Source organism: Rattus norvegicus, chromosome 15, assembly GCF_036323735.1.
Source record: "Rattus norvegicus strain BN/NHsdMcwi chromosome 15, GRCr8, whole genome shotgun sequence".
Lineage (NCBI taxonomy): Eukaryota > Metazoa > Chordata > Mammalia > Rodentia > Muridae > Rattus > Rattus norvegicus.
The window spans coordinates 98,942,602-98,960,867 of record NC_086033.1 but is presented as its reverse complement, the minus strand read 5'-3'; the positions used below and the strand labels follow the sequence as shown (position 1 = coordinate 98,960,867).

At 42.1% G+C, this 18,266-nt stretch overlaps 1 protein-coding gene across 5 annotated transcripts in view; it reads right to left on the bottom strand.

Annotated features, from left to right (window-relative positions):
* Gpc5 (glypican 5) overlaps window positions 1-18,266 on the bottom strand; it is a 1,436,787-nt gene that overhangs the window by 1,090,418 nt on the left and 328,103 nt on the right. For all 5 annotated transcript variants that reach the window (XM_039093413.2, XM_039093414.2, XM_063274345.1 and 2 more), the window contains one exon: window positions 7,139-7,272. In XM_039093413.2, coding sequence (XP_038949341.1) covers window positions 7,139-7,272 — 134 coding nt within the window. The remainder of the gene's footprint in view (window positions 1-7,138; window positions 7,273-18,266) is intronic.

The following is an 18,266-nucleotide window of genomic DNA, read 5'->3' as shown; positions in this document are numbered from 1 at the left end:
AACAGAGGAATGGATACAGAAAATGTGGTACATCTACACAATGGAATATTACTCAGCTATCAAAAACAACGAGTTTATGAAATTCGTAGGCAAATGGTTGGAACTGGAAAATATCATCCTGAGTGAGCTAACCCAATCACAGAAAGACATACATGGTATGCACTCATTGATAAGTGGCTATTAGCCCAAATGCTTGAATTACCCTAGATCCCTAGAACAAACGAAACTCAAGACAGATGATCAAAATGTGAATGCTTCACTCCTTCTTTAAATGAGGAAAAAGAATACCCTTGGCAGGGAAGGGAGAGGCAAAGATTAAAACAGAGACTGAAGGAACACCCATTCAGAGCCTGCCCCACATGTGGCCCATACATATACAGCCACCCAATTAGACAAGATGGATGAAGCAAAGAAGTGCAGACCAACAGGAGCCGGATGTAGATCGCTCCTGAGAGACACAGCCAGAATACAGCAAATACAGAGGCGAATGCCAGCAGCAAACCACTGAACTGAGAATAGGTCCCCTATTGAAGGAATCAGAGAAAGAACTGGAAGAGCTTGAAGGGGCTCGAGACCCCAAAAGTACAACAATGCCAAGCAACCAGAGCTTCCAGGGACTAAGCCACTACCTAAAGACTATACATGGACTGACCCTGGACTCTGACCCCATAGGTAGCAATGAATATCCTAGTAAGAGCACCAGTGGAAGGGGAAGCCCTGGGTCCTGGTAAGACTGAACCCCCAGTGAACTAGTCTATGGGGGGAGGGCGGCAATGGGGGGAGGGTTGGGAGGGGAACACCCATAAGGAAGGGGAGGGGGGAGGGGGATGTTTGCCCGGAAACCGGGAAAGGGAATAACACTCGAAATGTATATAAGAAATACTCAAGTTAATAAAAAAAAAAAAAGATTTGTTTGCTAAAAAGTGGCATGTATTACTTTTGGCTTAAGAAACTTAGCTAAATGCATTTACTTTACTATAAAGCTCTACCTTTATTGTAAGGTATCAAAAACAGGCAAAGCCACATTCATTTATTTATGTTTTATTTCATCTTATTATTTTATGTGCATTGGTGTTTTGTCTTCATGTGTATGTGTACCATGCATGTGCCTGGTGGTTGTGGAAAAAAAAATAAAAAAAGGGAGAGAGTGGAGGGCATAGGGAGAGAGTGGAGGGCATAGGGAGAGTGCAGAGGACATAGTGAGAATATGATATATATTTCAACACATGTTATTTTTCATCTGCACACAAAGTTAAACCCCTCATACCACATGGCCTGTCAGTCTGGCATTGCCCATCAGCTGCTGATAGTCAATTGAGGCCAGGAAATGTCTGCCCACCTCCACCAGGTAGAAGTAGTGAGTGCTACCAATCTCCGACAATTACCACCCATTCACATGTCCACGAATCATTTCCTATAGTGAATATGGCTGAACGGTGTAACCTGTTTGGTAGAGTAAAAACATGGTTAATTAATTACATTACTGTGTTTATGCTTTTGCTCACAGATGGGGCGGGCCTCACTGTCTAATTCAGAATGTGAACTTTCACTACACAGAGGCAGAATACTAGGATTTATAAGGCGTCGACAGGGAATCTCAATAATGTGAATAAAAGTTGGTCATGGTGCTAGAACAGGCGTGGTGGTCCGAATGATCGATGTCCCCTGCAGGCTCACATGAGACTTGGTCCTAGCAAGCGACATTAAATAAAAGCTGACGCAAGGTGATTCAAAGCGCACAGGGTCTGTCCCAAACTGACAGCCAAGATGCACCAGTGTCATTGGTATTGCAGGCATGAAGGACGTAAGAGCAAATGGGTCATGGACTCCATTTCCTCCATGATTTCACACAGCCACTGAGGCCAAGTAGCACGCAGAAAGGCAGTCCCTGCCTGGAGGCCATCACAGGCCACCATATGGAAAATAAAGCCTGAATCGAAGTGGATTCTACGGGATGTTAAAGATGCCAGTAGCTATGAGACACATGCCCAAGAGTACAGGGAATAGAACCAGCCACAGAGAGAAATGTAATTGCTGCAGCAGAGGTAGAAGCGCTGAAACAGTGCCATCTAAGCCATCTAGAGCTGAAGTCCTAGTCACTGGGCACTCAGATAGAATCTGGTGCTTGCCCTGCTGGTTTGGTTTGCTTGATCTAGTATTGCCTTACTACACCATCCACTTTAGAAGAGTAATGTATGTTCTCAACCACTGCATATAGGAGTATATAATTCTTCAGTTGTACAGGGGTCACAATTAAGGGATTGCTTTGAGTATCAGAACAGACTCTGCACTCTGGGCTTTCGGAAAGTCTTATTACTGAGAAAGACTATGGTACTTTTAAAGTTGGACTTTGCATTATGAACGTCTTCAAGCCCATGAGTACCAGGGAGAGGAATATGATGGCCCGTATGGGACAAGTCCCTCACAGGCCCAGGTACGGGAACACCTGGTCTCCAGTCAGTGCTAGTGTTTGAGGAAGTTGAGGGGAGTGCAGCCTTGCTAGAGGAAGGACATCATTGGGGTGGGGCTCAGATTTCATATTCTGGTATAGCTTCCACTTCATGCTTATGGTTGTGCCTCAGATATGATGTCTCAGGTTCCTGACCCCACAAAGACTGCTGTGGGGTGCCTTCCCACCCAGATGTGATGGACTTTTGTCGCTCTGGAACTGAAAGCCAAACAAACTCTCTGTATAAGTTGCTTTGGCCATAGTGTTTTATCACAGCGACAGAAACAACTGATTCAGCAAGGGTTTCTTTTGTTAGGGTGAAAGTAGTGGTGGTTTTGGGGGAGGGGGGCTTCCATAATGTAAAGTCTGACCAGATTTTCTGTTTTCAAGAAGAACTAGCTTGTCTGTTCCCACCTCCTTAATGTTGTGTGGCATATCTTATGAGTGACTACATTTTTTCTCTTCTGATTTGTTACATCTGAATACAGGCATTCAGTGTAAAGAAATGGCCTCCACGACTGCTTAGAGCTGCCAAGTGCTTTTCCTGTGCACGTGCTTCTAATTTACAGAAGCACCGCACCTTCCTTCCTCTGCCCTTCCCCTCCCCCGCCCCTTCTCCTCTTCCATCACATTTTTCCCTAAAGGAAATGCGCTCACTGTTTCTGTGACATATTGCTTCTGAGTTTTACATATCGTGTTTCCTTTTTTTATTATGGACATATTGTTTGCTTCTCTTAGTTACCATAAATGATCAGGAATGCCTTCTCTAGATATGAACAGCAGCTTCTTACAGAGAACATCTAAATGTTACATAATAGCATTTAGTCCCGGTGAGATTGACAGATGCATTGGCTTTCAGGACAACATGGCAGTTCTAGTGTACAATAAAATCACAAAATGGAAAGCTTGGTCCTACCGGTGGACTGTCAGAGATGAAGTTCAGAAGAGTCACCACATATATAGCAATAAATCAACAACTTATTTGAAATAACTCCCATTCCAACCCGACCAAAAGACTATAAAACCTATCGGGAAGAGCATACTGTAGAATGTTTGGTAAATAGAAGTACTAAAGTGAGTTACGAAGATTTTCAAAATCCCTCAAAGAAAAGTTATCACAGTAATAACTAATGAATAAAAGCTTGGCTCAGAACAAGCTGTGATTCACAGACATAGGCCAGTCAATGACACACAGTCACTGCCTGTGCATGAAATCTGAATGTGTGTTAAGTGAAAAACAACACTAGAAATGAAAGGATGGGCCAGCTCAGGACCATGTGGGAAAACATAGACTTTTAATGTTTAATGTAGGGAATAGGAATGCCCCTTAAACACCGTGGCATACTGCTTCTGTATTAATTTCAATGAGAAACAGAATGACAGAGAAAAAATCTCCGAGTGAACTTAACCAGACCCAGAAAGACAAACATGATATGTAGTCACTTATAAGTGGACATTAGCTGTTAAGTAAAGGACAGTCATTCTACAACCCACAGAGAGGCTAAATAATAAGGGAGGTTCAAAAGGGTACATGGATCTCTCTGGGAGGGGGAAAAAGAATAGCTTTTGTGTATGGACTGGAAGTTGAGGTTCCAGGTGAGGTTGGTACGGAAGATTTCAGTTCCAGGAGGGGGTGGGCGTGAAAAGAGAGAGTACTGCCACAGATGACAAGAATTGGAAGACACAGGGGAGGGGGTCATATAGAAAGCCTTGTAGTAGAAACTCTGTGGAATCTATGAGAGTGACCCGAGAGAGGTTTCCTTAGTAATGAGGGATACAGAGTCCAACCTGGCCACCTTTTATAACGTAGGAGGGCATCTAGTAGCAAGGTTGGGACGTCAATCCAGAAGAATAATGATGGTGCAGAACTCACGGGAGTGGCCAAACGATGATTGGTCCAACTTGAGGCACATGCCGTGAGAGGGGATCCATGTCTGATACTGCCTAGATGGCCAGCAACCAGAGGCAGGATGCCCAGAGACCCAGGATAGAACCAAACATGGCTGGCAGGGAAAACAAGTCAATAAAATGATCCCTAATGATATTCTGCTATACTCAAATCAGCGCCTAGCCCAGTTGTCATCAGAGAGGTTTCATCCTGTAACTGGGGGAAAGAGATGCGGAGACCCACAGCCAAACGTTAGGCAGGAACCCTACAAAAGATGGGGAGGAAGGATTGTAGAAGCCAGAGGGGTCAGGGATTCTACAAGACAACCCACAAAATCAAATAATCTTGGCTCATAGGGGCTCAAAGAGACTGAACCAACAGATAGGGAGCCTGCATGGGTCTGACCTGGCTCTCTGCATAAGCGTTTTGGTTGTGTAACTTGGTCTTCTTACCGTATTCCTAACAGTGCAAGTGTGTGTGTGCTGGGTGCCTCACTCCTTTGCCTGTGCTTGGGAACCTTTTTCTCCTACTGGGTTGCTTTCTCCAGCTTTGACGTGAGGGCTTATACTAGTCTTATTATAACATGTTATGCATGTTCAGTTGATATTCTCTCCCCTCTCTCTTTTTTAAAGCAAATGGAAGACAAGTGGGTCTGGGGAGAGGGACTGGGAGGGGTGGAGGGAGGGAAAATTGCAGTCAGGATGTAATGTATGAGAGAAGAATAAAATCAATTCACTAATAAAATAAAAAAAAACAGATGATACTATATGAAGAAAGTTGTATAGAACACTTCATTGGTGGCTGGAGAGATGGCTCAGTGGTTAAGAGCACTGACTGCTCTTCCAGAGGTCCTGAGTTCAATTCCCAGCAACCACATGGTGACTCACAACCATCTGTAATGGGATCTGATGCCCTCTTCTGGTGTGTGAAGACAGCTACAGTGTACTCATATAAATATAAATAAATAAATCCTTAAAAACACTTTATTGTAGATTATCTAAGAGATATTGAAAACAGCTATCTGAACTAATACAAAAGATGTAACATTCTGAAATTGGGTTACATCTATATGGCCATGATAGAGAAGCCACGATTTCCTAAGAGATGCATAGTCAACTCAATATTAAAAAGGAGAGAAAGGGTTTTTCTGTAGTTTGAATAGCTTTTTGTGTTCAATGGTAATTACCAATCAAAGGGATACTAGAGGAGGGTCTAATTTACCTAGAGAAATAGGGATGGGCAGAGTGGATTCTGCCTAATGTTTACTGCTTGGCATCAACCATTCAGCCACTGCAGGTAAAGTGTAGATGGAAATGCACTTCTTACTCTTCTATTTCAAGAGTGCTAAACGTTCTGAAACATGAGTCACATGGTATGTCGCATTGTCTTACACTGTGTAAGACAGTCACCACTACCTTTGTGCAAAACCAGATTACAATTACCTAAACTCAGTTAAAATAAAGCACCTGGTCCTTAGTTTAAATATGCAATGCTCATGTGTTACTGGATCTGCCCCAATATAATAAAGAATAATTCCCATAGCCACAAAACAATTAATAGTTCCCACAAGCTTAATCTACCTTCCAAATTGATAAGAAAGCTTAAGCTGCTGAATTGAAAATTTTTAAATCTGTTCTTTTGTATGTGTCTATATGTGCTCAGTCTTCTATATATGTAACGTGTACAGGAGGCCAGGAGGAGCTTCAGATCCCCTGAAACTGCACTTACAGGTGGTCAGGATTAGCCTGCTGTGGGTGTGTTGCAGCATATTTAATTGCACCGTGGCCCCCAGGATTGTGTTTACTTCAAAAACCTGTTTCTAGTTTTAGTGCAGCTCAGCCTTAACATACACCTTTAATCCCTCTGGCTGGAATATTACACTCACTCAATACACACCTTTAATCCCAGGCAATGAGAGTAAAGTTAGTTTGTAGAACAAAGCACCGGTGTTTGAAAGTGAAGTCTATTGAGTGGCAGACAGAGTAACAAATCAGGGAAATATTTGACAGAATAGGAAAGAGAGGAAAGGGAAGTTACTTGAAAGGTGAGGGCAGGTGAGGGCGGGTGAGGGCGGGGGGGCGTGGGGGGGGGAGAGAGAGAGAGAGAGAGAGAGAGAGAGAAGAAGAAGAAGAAGAAGAAGAAGAAGAAGAAGAAGAAGAAGAAGAAGAAGAAGAAGAAGAAGAAGAAGAAGAAGAAACCATTTTACCAGGACAGTTGTACTGAGAGAAAACAAGCTAGACACAGGCAAAGACAGAAGGAGGCAGAGAATGAGAAGGAGCCAGATTAGGACAGATTGCTAGAGTTAGTTTGAGACAAGCAGAGCAATTCAAAGGTTGAGAGATAAGCCAGATTGAATAAGATTGCTAGGAGAGGAGTTTGTGACAGAACAGCTGAGTTGAATCAGCCAGCCAGTGTTCAGAAAGAACTAGGATGGGGTGAGATATTTCAGCAGCAAGTCTCAGAGGTTGAAAACATTCTAGGGCTAAATTAGATTGTATGCAGGGTAGAAACTCCCAGGACTGGGCCTCGGTGAACAGATGGAGGCAGGAAGTCTCAGAGACAACAGTGACATTAGGTGAATGAATCCAAACTCCGGTCCTCTGTAAGAGCAGCAAGTGCTGTGAACATTGAACCATCTCGCCAGCCTATGAGCCACTGCATTTTTAAATAAAGTAAAATGGCTTTTGAACTTTTTTCCTTCCATACTACATTTGGGCCTATTTAATGTACACATTCTATTCTCTTGTAGAATTAATGGCTTACTTTCTTTTCTCTTTCTGGTTGTAAAACAAATGTCTTACTTTCTTCTGTTGGCAAGTGTCTCTTCACCATTCCTTGGAGAGATCTTCATCCCATGCCTCTCTTTGCTTGGATCAAAAGTACAGCGGGGGCTCTGCGTCGCTGTTCTCACTGGAAGGCCGCAAATCTTATTCACCTTTCAAACAGAAGGCAGCAGAAAGCAGTTACAAACCTGCTCTAGCTTTACTGAGACCACAGAACAATGGTACATTTGCCCTAGTACATTAGTTTTCAACAACTATAATGCTTGTCTGTTTTTAACAATGAGAATCAACGGATTTGAATTCAGTACCAATAATGACAAACCAGTCCCATGCATATTGATACGGGCTTCAATACACATGCAAAAGCTATCCAAAAATCAAGACGTAAAGTAAAAGCTAAATTACCTGTATAAGCAGGACTGCCTAACCAAAATAGATATGCATCGAGCTTTACATTCATGTAAGATAATATAAATCCTTGATGAATGTGCACTCAAGTTTGAATGAGTCCTAAAGGATAAAAGTTAATATCTACAGAGAAAGGACAGTAAGTCGGCAGAGTTCCTTTGTTTGCAATTCACAGAGGGAGGCTGGGTCCTCACACATGCTAGTCAAGCACTTCATTATGAGTTTATATCTGCAGCCTGACTGTACTTTTTATTGCGAGGCAAGGTCCCAAGTTACCCAGGCTGCCCTTGAACTCACTGTTCTTCTGCCTCAACCTCCCAACTAAGCAGAATGGTTGGCTTGTACCACCAGGTCTTGTTGACAATGAGTCCATGAGATATTGTATAATATTATACAATCTCATTTTATAATCCCTCTATACCTTCTTTCTTATACTGATAAAATTTCAAGGATGGTATACTCTTCCAACAATGAAAAGAAAAACCATGACTGCAGTGGGGCAGCGGTGGCACATGCCTTTAATCACAGCACTGGAGTGGAAGCAGGCAGATCTCCAAGTACCAAGCCAGCCTGGGCCCCAAAATGAGTCTAGGACAGCCGGAATTACATACAGATAATCTGTCTCAAAAAAACAAAACAAAACAAAACAAAACAAAATAAAAAACAAACTTGATTGCCTTTTAGATACTCTTAAAGCAACGATAATTTACAAACTTAACATAATTATCACTGGAAAGTCGACTTAGCATCTAATGTGTCAGTAAGACTCATGATAATACATAGTTCAAGAGGACACAGCATGTTTGAAATAGATACAAAAGCCGTTTGCAGAACCAGGAGGCTTCACTTCTTGTCTATTTTTTTTTCTTAGTTCTGAGACCTTAAAAATAGCATGAAAGCTCTTTGAGATTGATGGTCCCATACCTGAGGTGAAAATGCAAGGTTATTCCAAAGTATAAAATTCTCTGTTTCTTTGATTGCTCCATATTGGTGATATTAAAATAATTATGCATATATTTCATCCTCCTGTTCACAATTATTTTACTTCTAACATTTGTGAAGCTCCTGTGCTGAACTTTAGGGGAGAGGAAAAATGACTTCTGCCTTAACAGAGCTTACAAACCAAACAGAATGAGGTCTTCCAAATTGAGATCTTCTCTCTCTCTCTCTCTCTCTCTCTCTCTCTCTCTCTCTCTCTCTCTCTCTCTCTTTCTCTTTCTCTCTCTCTCTCTCTGTGTGTGTGTGTGTGTGTGTGTGTGTGTGTGTGTGTGTGTGAGAGAGAGAGAGAGAGAGAGAGAGAGAGAAAGAGAGAGAGAGAGATCACTGGAGATAGATAATGCTTTCTTCTGGTTGTGTTTCTGATATCTTCTGGGACTGTAGAAAGATGGAAATTAAAAAACATGAGATCACCCCTGCCATGTATGAGATTTTGAGCATCTGTTAGGGAAGGGCATGTTGAGATGGATTTCTACAAAGTGAACTCATAAACAAGCACTCATTAAATACCATTATGTCAAGTGCTGGAGGTACATTCATGCACACAGTTAAATTAAGTTCGGTGTAAAGCAGCCACTGCATTTTTCCATCTTTCATGACTATAACAGAAAGAGGACAGCACTAAAGCCAACAGCATACTTGCAGTTGCATAGGAAGTGGGCTGTTCAACTGTACTTGAGGTGCTTAAGGAAGTGCTTCAAGAAGTTATATCTGAATAGCAAGTCAAGGGATGGACTGAGAGTTTGAAAGATGGGGGGAAAAAGCAACCACAAATGTTTCAGGAAAGTCTAAATTACCAAAAGGAATGCAACAATTTACCATACAAATCTTACATATGAATATATTCTGTAAGAAAATAAATAGAATATAGTGTAGCATTTTTTCATAGTATGGGGATGGGGAATGCCATATGTGGATACCAAGATAATAAACCTTTTAAGACAAGCAGGAAATTGATGTTTTCCCATCATTACCAGCAGGATGATAATGGCCAGAATGTAGAGAGGGGCAAGGGCAGGCCTGCAGAGAAACACCAGGATCCAGAGTCAGGAGCAAGAAGGCAGAAAAGGAAGAAGATTGCAGGAGCAGAAATAGATAACATAATCCCATTTGAAAATCATCTCAGAGCAAAGAATAGAGCTGAGGGGAAAAGCAAACCCTAAGAGACGGAGATGTAAGGGTTCCATGCAGAACGTGGCTACCATTTTGTTTTACCTAAAAAGGAAGAGTTAGGATAGGAAACAGCAAAAGGAAATTATGCTGGAAGAGTGGGCTGGAGACAGATCTTGGGGGAGTTCTTCAAAGCTAAGAATATGTTTATTAGATAAAAGCTCCTACTGTTTGCCAAGTTTAACAGCAAAATCCAGAAGTGGCAATTTTACGAATGCACCAGACACCATTGCATAAGTTTAACTACGGAGAAAATTCTCCGCTGAATGTAAAAATATAGTTTAAAACTGCTAGTATTCCCAAGCAGGGGTGGGGGGTGGGGGGATTAATTCTGAAGTCAACCAATGACGGTATTCATAGATAGTACAGAGAAGTAAAATCAGCTGGACTCGGGGAAGGCTATTTCAAGTGAAAAGACCAAGGTATTACAAAGTTCAAAATGAACTTTAGTCCCTGGGGCTAAAAAATAGTGATGGTGGACTATAAATATATTAGCTGGGTGCTAAAATGGAAAGAAAGAGGAAGATTTGTTGTCAACAACCAGAAGTACCCGGAACCGAGGAGACGATGATGTGAATTGATGGGAGGTATGTCTGGAGGTATTACGTGATATTTTCAAAATAATCATGATCCATTGTGGCTGGCCACAGGGGCTTGAGGCAAAATGAAACTCGAAACTTCTATGAATCTTAGTTTTCTCTTTCCTAAATTAGAGGAGGGGGCAAACTACTTTGAACTTACAAGTGGGGAGAAAAACCATCTAATCCCGGACCCCCTGTTAGAATCGTAGCCACATCTTCCACTGAACTGTTCTCTAGGTTATAAGGGGTTGAAAACCATCAGCCTCGAATGACCTTTATACTCATTATGTTTGCATTGGTTGCAGCTACAAAAATAAAAAAAAAATAGCTTTAGCTAAAAACTTAGAAACTAGCTTCAGTGTTATCCGAAGACACCAGTAGGCACGGAAGAACCAGAGACATCAGTAACAGCACGTGAATCTCAAAGACCCTGCTCCTTGAGTTTCCGTGGGGAGCCCTTCTTCACATTTTATTGAAAGGGAGCAGAAAACCATCTGGTAGCAGGGCCTTAAGCTGCCACCTTTGCCCCCTGAGGAGAGACAATGTGGGTGGTACATTTCAATACTTATGCCTTCTTCCTATTGAAAAAACCCTCACGCTTCTGCTGACAGATTTTCATCTTCGCCTTATACTGCAATTTCCTCCATTTCTTCCTCCCTGGTCTCTATCTTCTCCCCCGTAATCAGTCTGAAGTATCTCGGAAAAAAGATTGTTTTCTTCTGTAAAGCTTGCCAGCTCCTGCTTTAAGTTCCATTTTGGGCTTCCCGCTGGTTTCCAAGCTCCCATCTCACCTTGAAATGACTCTCCTCCTCACTCTAAACCATATATATCACTTTTCCTGCTCCAGTCAAGTGTTTGCTGCAACGACTTCGTATAAGTTAGCCGACTTTCCCGTTCTCAGTATAATTGCGGAAACGCCCACAGTGTGCGGAGTCATCGTCAGCCACCGAGCACCTCCATCTGTCTCCCCACTCACTCTTTTTCAAGTCTTCAGATAGTAGGTTTCCACTGAGAATCTTCAGGTGTTTGCAAAGAACGCCTTTGTTTTCATTTCACCCCAATTAGCAGGCTTCTGGTTCTCGAGCAATGGCAGTCTTAGGAAGTATATTAATGATAGTACACATCGAGGACTTAGAAGATAGTTCACTGGTAAAAGTGCTTGCCACGCATGCACAGAGACCAGAATCTTGATCTCCAGAACACATACATGTCAGCTGGACACATGACATCCTATAACACCAGGGCCCAAGAAGCAGAGAGTGGATTTCTAGGGCCAGCCTGCTAAGCAGAGGAGCCAGGCAAGGTGTGGGTCCCACTGAGAGACCCTGATTCCATTAATAAGATGAACAGTAATTAGGAAAGACTCCCAACATCACCACCAGGACTCTGCATGCATATCTGCCTGTCTGCCTGGACACATGTGCACCCCATGCATAAGCATGCAAACAAACCTCATGTACATGAGGAAAATATGGCACAAACTGAACAACAACCTTTTAAGAGTATTAAAAGTTTGGAATAAAAACGTGGGTGTTCCTCATTGATAAGTGGCTATTAGCCCAAAACCTCAAATTACCCTAGATGCACAGAACACATGAAACTCAAGAAGGATGACCAAAATGCGAATGCTTCACTCCTTCTTTAAAAGGGGAACAGGAATACCCTTGGCAGGGAATAGGGAGGCAAAGATTAAAACAGAGGCAGAAGGAACACCCATTCAGAGCCTGCCCCACATGTGGCCCATACATATACAGCCACCAAACTAGATAAGATGGATGAAGCAAAGAAGTGCAGGCCGACAGGAACCGGATGTAGATCTCTCCTGAGAGACACAGCCAGAATACCGCAAATACATAGGCTAATGCCAGCAGCAAACCACTGAACTGAAAATGATGGGACCCTGTTGAAGGAATCAGAGAAAGGACTGAAAGAGCTTGAAGGGGCTTGAGACCCCATATGAACAACAATGTCAACCAACAGAGCTTCCAAGGACTAAGCCACTACCCAAAGACTACACATGGACTGACCCTGGGCTCCAACCTCATAAGTAGCAATGAATATCCTAGTAAGGGCACCAGTGGAAGGGGAAGCCCTTGGTCCTGCCAAGACTGAACCCCCCAGTGAATGTGATTGTTGGGGGGAGGGCGGTAATGGGGGGAGGATGGGGAGGGGAACACCCATAGAGAAGGGGAGGAGGAGGGGTTAGGGGGATGTTGGCCTGGAAACTGGGAAAGGTAATAACAATTGAAATGTAAATAAATACCCAATTTAATAAAAATGGAGAAAAAAAAGTAAAAAAAAGAAAAACCCATGGGTGTTCTATGTATGGTTATTAAATAATTTAGCTTAACAGATAAGACAATGGCAAGCAATTCATAGCCCCTTGAATGCTGAAAGATGGCGTTTTAGTTTAGGAGATATTATATGAGAAATGACTCTAATATTCATGGGAATAATAATAAAATGTGAATCAGTATAGTATTTTATAGTGTGCTATGTTCCACTGTATGAAAAACCGGTTTCAGAGGAGACTGATAGATAGGGGACTTCTCAGGTATAACAACAAAAGTGAGTTTATTTTCTCATGCCTCATGCCCTTGTGATTTTAAAAACTTAAGGGCAAAGCCCACTAGAGTATGACTATCTTGTCCAGACAGAGATAAATTCACCCTCCTAGCTTCATTCTGTAAAGCCAGTGTTAGTTGGACCAGCCCTTGAGAAGAAAGCTGGAGAGGTGGCCAATAAATGTCAGTCTTATTATAATTAGGCTTCTTTTTATTTTTTATTTATTTAATTTGTTTGGACTAAAGTGATGTGCTAAAGGTTAAGGGACAAAGGGATGAAATACTAGAGCCTCTTCGTGGACATATTTGGCTGGTTCAGGACAAACAACAGAAGTAGCCCTCTATTGACAGTTCAGCCAGGGCCCATGAAGAATGACAGTAAAGGGAAGGAAACGCCTTCCATGTTGCAGTGAACAGGAGTTGACTATAGGTGGAAGTCCCTGGTTACAGTGAACAGGAGTTGACTATAGGTGGGTGTCCCTGGTTACAGTGAACAGGAGTTGATTACAGGTGGATGTCCCTGGTTACAGTGAACAGGAGTTGACTATAGGTGGGTGTCCCTGGTTACAGTGAACAGGAGTTGATTACAGGTGGATGTCCCTGGTTACAGTGAACAGGAGTTGACTATAGGTGGGTGTCCCTGGTTACAGTGAACAGGAGTTGACTATAGGTGGGTGTCCCTGGTTACAGTGAACAGGAGTTGACTACAGGTGGGTGTCCCTGGTTACAGTGAACAAGAGTTGACTATAGGTGGATATCCATGGTTACAGTGAACAGGAGTTGACTTAGGTGGATATCCATGGTTACAGTGAATAGGAGTTGACTATAGGTGGGTGTCCATGGTTACAGTGAACAGGAGTTGACTATAGGTGGATGTCCCTGGTTACAGTGAACAGGAGTTGACTATAGGTGGATATCCATGGTTACAGTGAACAGGAGTTGACTTAGGTGGAAGTCCCTGGTTACAGTGAACAGGAGTTGACTACAGGTGGGTGTCCCTGGTTACAGTGAACAGGAGTTGACTATAGGTGGGTGTCCATGGTTACAGTGAACAGGAGTTGACTATAGGTGGATGTCCCTGGTTACAGTGAACAGGAGTTGACTATAGATGGGTGTTCTGCATATGATAAGAAAGGAGATGCTAAAACTGCCAAAATCTTTATCATAGTAGCCAGGACAAATAGCAAATAGAATAAAAAAAATAAAAGATAATAAAATAAAAGCAAGTTTAGGTTTGTGTTATTACCTCTAGAAGAGACTCATTTTCTTTGAAATTTTTATGTTTGAGGAGATTTCTAAATAACAGCTTTAAGTGGTGGGTTACAGGGTATTTTTTGTCTTGATTTTTTAAGGAAGTTATTGAACAGACCCACCTATTTAGAGCCAGAAGCAAAACGAAAGTACAAAATGTGGCAAATACAAAGTTCAGAAAGAAAAATCTAGCAGCGGAAGAAAGGTTATAATATTATAAAATTTTAGATATTATAATATTAATATTAATATTATAATATTAAAATTATAATAAATGCCTCCTTTCCCCAAAACTAGGACTGGAAAGAGGAGTCTGGCATTTTCATCGATACCAGGAAATCCTGCCCTAAAACTATGTTATTAGCGCTGTGCTAATAATGTAGACATTATTCACACATGCTCAAAGTGCAAATAAACACTAGAGCCCAGTACAGAAAACGGTCAGAAGTAAAAAACCATAACAATGCTTTAAAAGTTGTGAAAAATATATGCAGGGGTCGAATATCATTGATAACCCCTAAAACACGGTCCTTTAGTATATTTTACCCATAAGACAATTCTAAATCCCCACGGGTGGCCAGTTCTGAGAAGACAGGGACACAGGAGATGCTAAAGCTACAGGAGGAAGAAGTCGTGCTGTGGTCCTGCCAGTGGGAGCTCACCTGACACTTTCCTATGTGTATAAATTAAGCCACCAGAGGGAGCTTCTGCATTTCAGTCCTCTTCAACATTATTAATTACACTTACATAAGAGTCTGTTTAATATCATATACTTTGACTCTTTAAGGGCTCTTCAGCTTGTCTCCTAGAGTTAAATATATATCCATACATGAAGTCTTCACAAAAACCCAATTTTTTATGAAGAACTGCTACACACGTGCTCTAAGGCCTATGTGCTCAGGGAGAAGCTCAGTCATGGGGAAACATCCCCTACGCTATCATGGATTGTGCAACAGAAAACAAAATGAACCAGCATTTACAATTCTTCCTGCTCCTCTCTCCTGCCCTCCCTTTCTGTCTGCCTTACTTGCTTATCTCCTTCCTTCCCTCTCTCCATCATGGTCCTCTCCAGGTAAAGGCACACATTGGTCTAGTGAGTCCCCAGAATTGAAAGGCAACTACGAACTTCTCGTCCTTGTTTCACAACACAAAGCACAATGCTGATACAAAAAGTGAGTATCTATTATTCATGAGATATTCTTATAAGACATGAGAATATAGCAATACTTTCAGATCTATATTCTCTTCGGCGGAGCAAGAATTGCACTTTTTTTCCTTTTGTTTCTTTTTTGTTTTTTGCTTCTTCTTTTCTTTTATTTTGTATTTTTTATTTACATTTTGAATGTTATCCCCGTTCCCAGTTTCCCCTCCAGAAACCTGAGATTCCCATCTCACCTTCCCCTTCTTCTATAAGGGTGCTCCACCTTCCTGCCCGCCCACTCCCTCCCACATCCCCACTCTGACATTACCCTACACTGGGCAATCAAGCCTTGGTAGGACCAAGGGTTTCTCCTCCCATTGGTGCCTCTCAAGGCCATCCTCTGCTACATATGCAGCTGGAGCCATGGGTCTGTCCCTGTGATCTCTTGGAATGTTGATTTAGTTGCTGGGAGCTCTAAGGGGTCTGGTTGGTTGATATTGTTGTTTTTCTTATGGGGTTGCAAACCCCTTTAGTTCCTTTAAATCCTTTCTCTAACTCCTCCATTGGGGACTCTGTGCTCAGTTTAATGGTTGGCTGTGAGCATCTGCCTCTGTATTTGTCAAGCTCTGGCAGAGCCTCTAAGGAGTCTGTCAGCATGCACCTCTTGGCATCCCCAATAGTGTCTGGGTTTGTGTCTGTATATGGGATGGATCCTCCAGATGGGACAGTCTCTGGATGGCCTCTCCTTAGCCTCTGCTCCATACTTGGTTTCCGTATTTCCTCCTACGAATATTTTTGTTCCCCCTCCTAAGAAGGACTAAAGCATCAACAATTTGATCTTCCTTCTTCTTGAGCTTCATGTGGTTTGTGAATTGTATCTTGAGTATTCCAAGCTTTTGGGCTAATATCCACTTATCAGTGAATGCATACCTTGAGTGTTCTTTTGTGATTGGGTTACCCCTCATGATGATATTTTTAGGTTCCATTCATTTACTTAAGAATTTCACGGAGTCATTGTTTTTATAAATGAGTAGTAATCAATTGTGTAAATGTACCATATTTTCTGTATCTATTCCTCTGTTGGAGGACAACTGGGTTCTTTCTAGCTTCTGGTTATCATAAATAAGACTGCTGTGAACATAATGGAGCATGTGTTCTTGTTATATGTCGGAGCATCTTTGGGGTATATGCCCAGGAGAGGTATAACTGGGTCCTCAGGTAGTAGAATGTTCAATTTTCTGAGGAACCTCCAGACTAATTTCCAGAGTAGTTGTACCAGCTTGCAGTCCCACCTCAATAGAGGAGTGTTCTTTCTCCACATCCTCGCCAGCATCTGCTGTTATCTGAGTTTCTGATCTTAGTCATTATGACTCATGTAAGGTGGAATCTCAAGGTTGTTTTGATGTGCAGTTCCCTGGTGACTAATGATATTGAACATTTCTTTAGGTGCTTCTTGGCCATTCAGTATTCTTCAGTTGAGAATTCTTTGTTTAGCTCTGTAGCCCATTTTTTAAAGGGGTTATTTGATTCTATGGAGTCTAACTTCTTGAGTTCCTTGTATATATTGGATAGTAGCCCTCTATCAAATGTAGGATTGGTAAAAATCTTTTCCCAATCTGTTGGTTGCTTTTCCAGGATGTTGGGGTATCCTGGATTTGCTGTGGTGGGTGAACTGGGTTTTGAAGATGAAAAGTGGCCTTGGTTTCTGTTGCTTATGTTCTTGCACTTGCCTCTTGTCATCTGATTATCACTGGTGATAGTAGGTCTTGCTGTCTTTGACAGTGGGTTGACCTTCCTGTAACCTGTGTGTCAGCACTCCTGGGAGACCAGCTCTCTCCAAATGGGATCTGGGAACAGAGAGCTGTGGCACAGGGTCAGCTCTGGGCACAGAAGGAAATGGAATAAGAATTGTACTTTAATCTACAACACTCTGATTTTCTTTTTGAGGCAGCCTCTTTCTATATAGTCCTGGATGACCTGGAACTATGTCTATAAACCAGACTGGGTTCAAAATCAATGAAATCTGCCTGCCTCTGCCTCTAAATGCTAAGGTTAAAAGCCCTGCAATACTATGAAATATCTAAACTTTGGTGTTTTGAGTGAGAATGTCCCTGACTCAGATATTTGAATACTTAATCTCCATTGTTGGAGCTGTTTGTGTAGGTTTAAGGAGGCGTAGCCTTAATGGAAGCAGCCTTTGAGAGTTGTGAACATTCCTAACCCTCTTGCCTCCTGTTTGTGGTTGAACCTGTGAGATTCAGTTTGCTGCTTCATTCACCATGCCTGACTACTGCTATGCTTAAAACCCATAATGTTGATGAACTCTTGTCCCCCTGGAATTGGTAATCCAAATAAATCTGGCCTCTGACAACCTGCTTTTATCATGCTATTTTATATCAACAATATGAAAGTGGATAATACAAAGTGACTAAATTAAAAGGGATCATTGGTAAAATGGTAGAATGGAGGGGTGTGGGGGATGGCCATCCAGGTAATAAAGAATAAACTTTAAAAGGAAGACTTAAACTATGCCCTGGGTGGAGTTAAGAAGCAATACTGTAAGCTTCAAGAAGAAGTGTGCGTTGCAGAGAACAGACACAGGAACAGCTCTGAAGTGGAAGGAGGCCACATGGTCCAGGGGAATAGGGTGATGGGTGACAGCAGACACAGTTCAGCCACATTGCACACTTCCCCCTGTGTTCTGGCAATGAGTCAGTTTGTGTGGTCACTGAAGAGTTGGGAGCCTGATAATAACACAGGGTAGCTTATTTTTAAAATAGCCTTGGCCAGGCTAAAAGACAGGACAGAGGGGAAATACTTGCAAAAAAAGTACAAGGACCCAAATTTGAGTTCCCCAGAACTGTAATCTCAGGGATAGCCTATGTAGTTAGATGAACTTGGCAAGCATGTCTCTGCTTCAGTAAGATACTGGCTCCATAATCAAAAGTGGAAAATGATCCAAGAAGATCCTTAATATCAAGCTGTGGCCTCCACAGGTATATCCAGATACATGCACAAGAACAAGCACACAGATG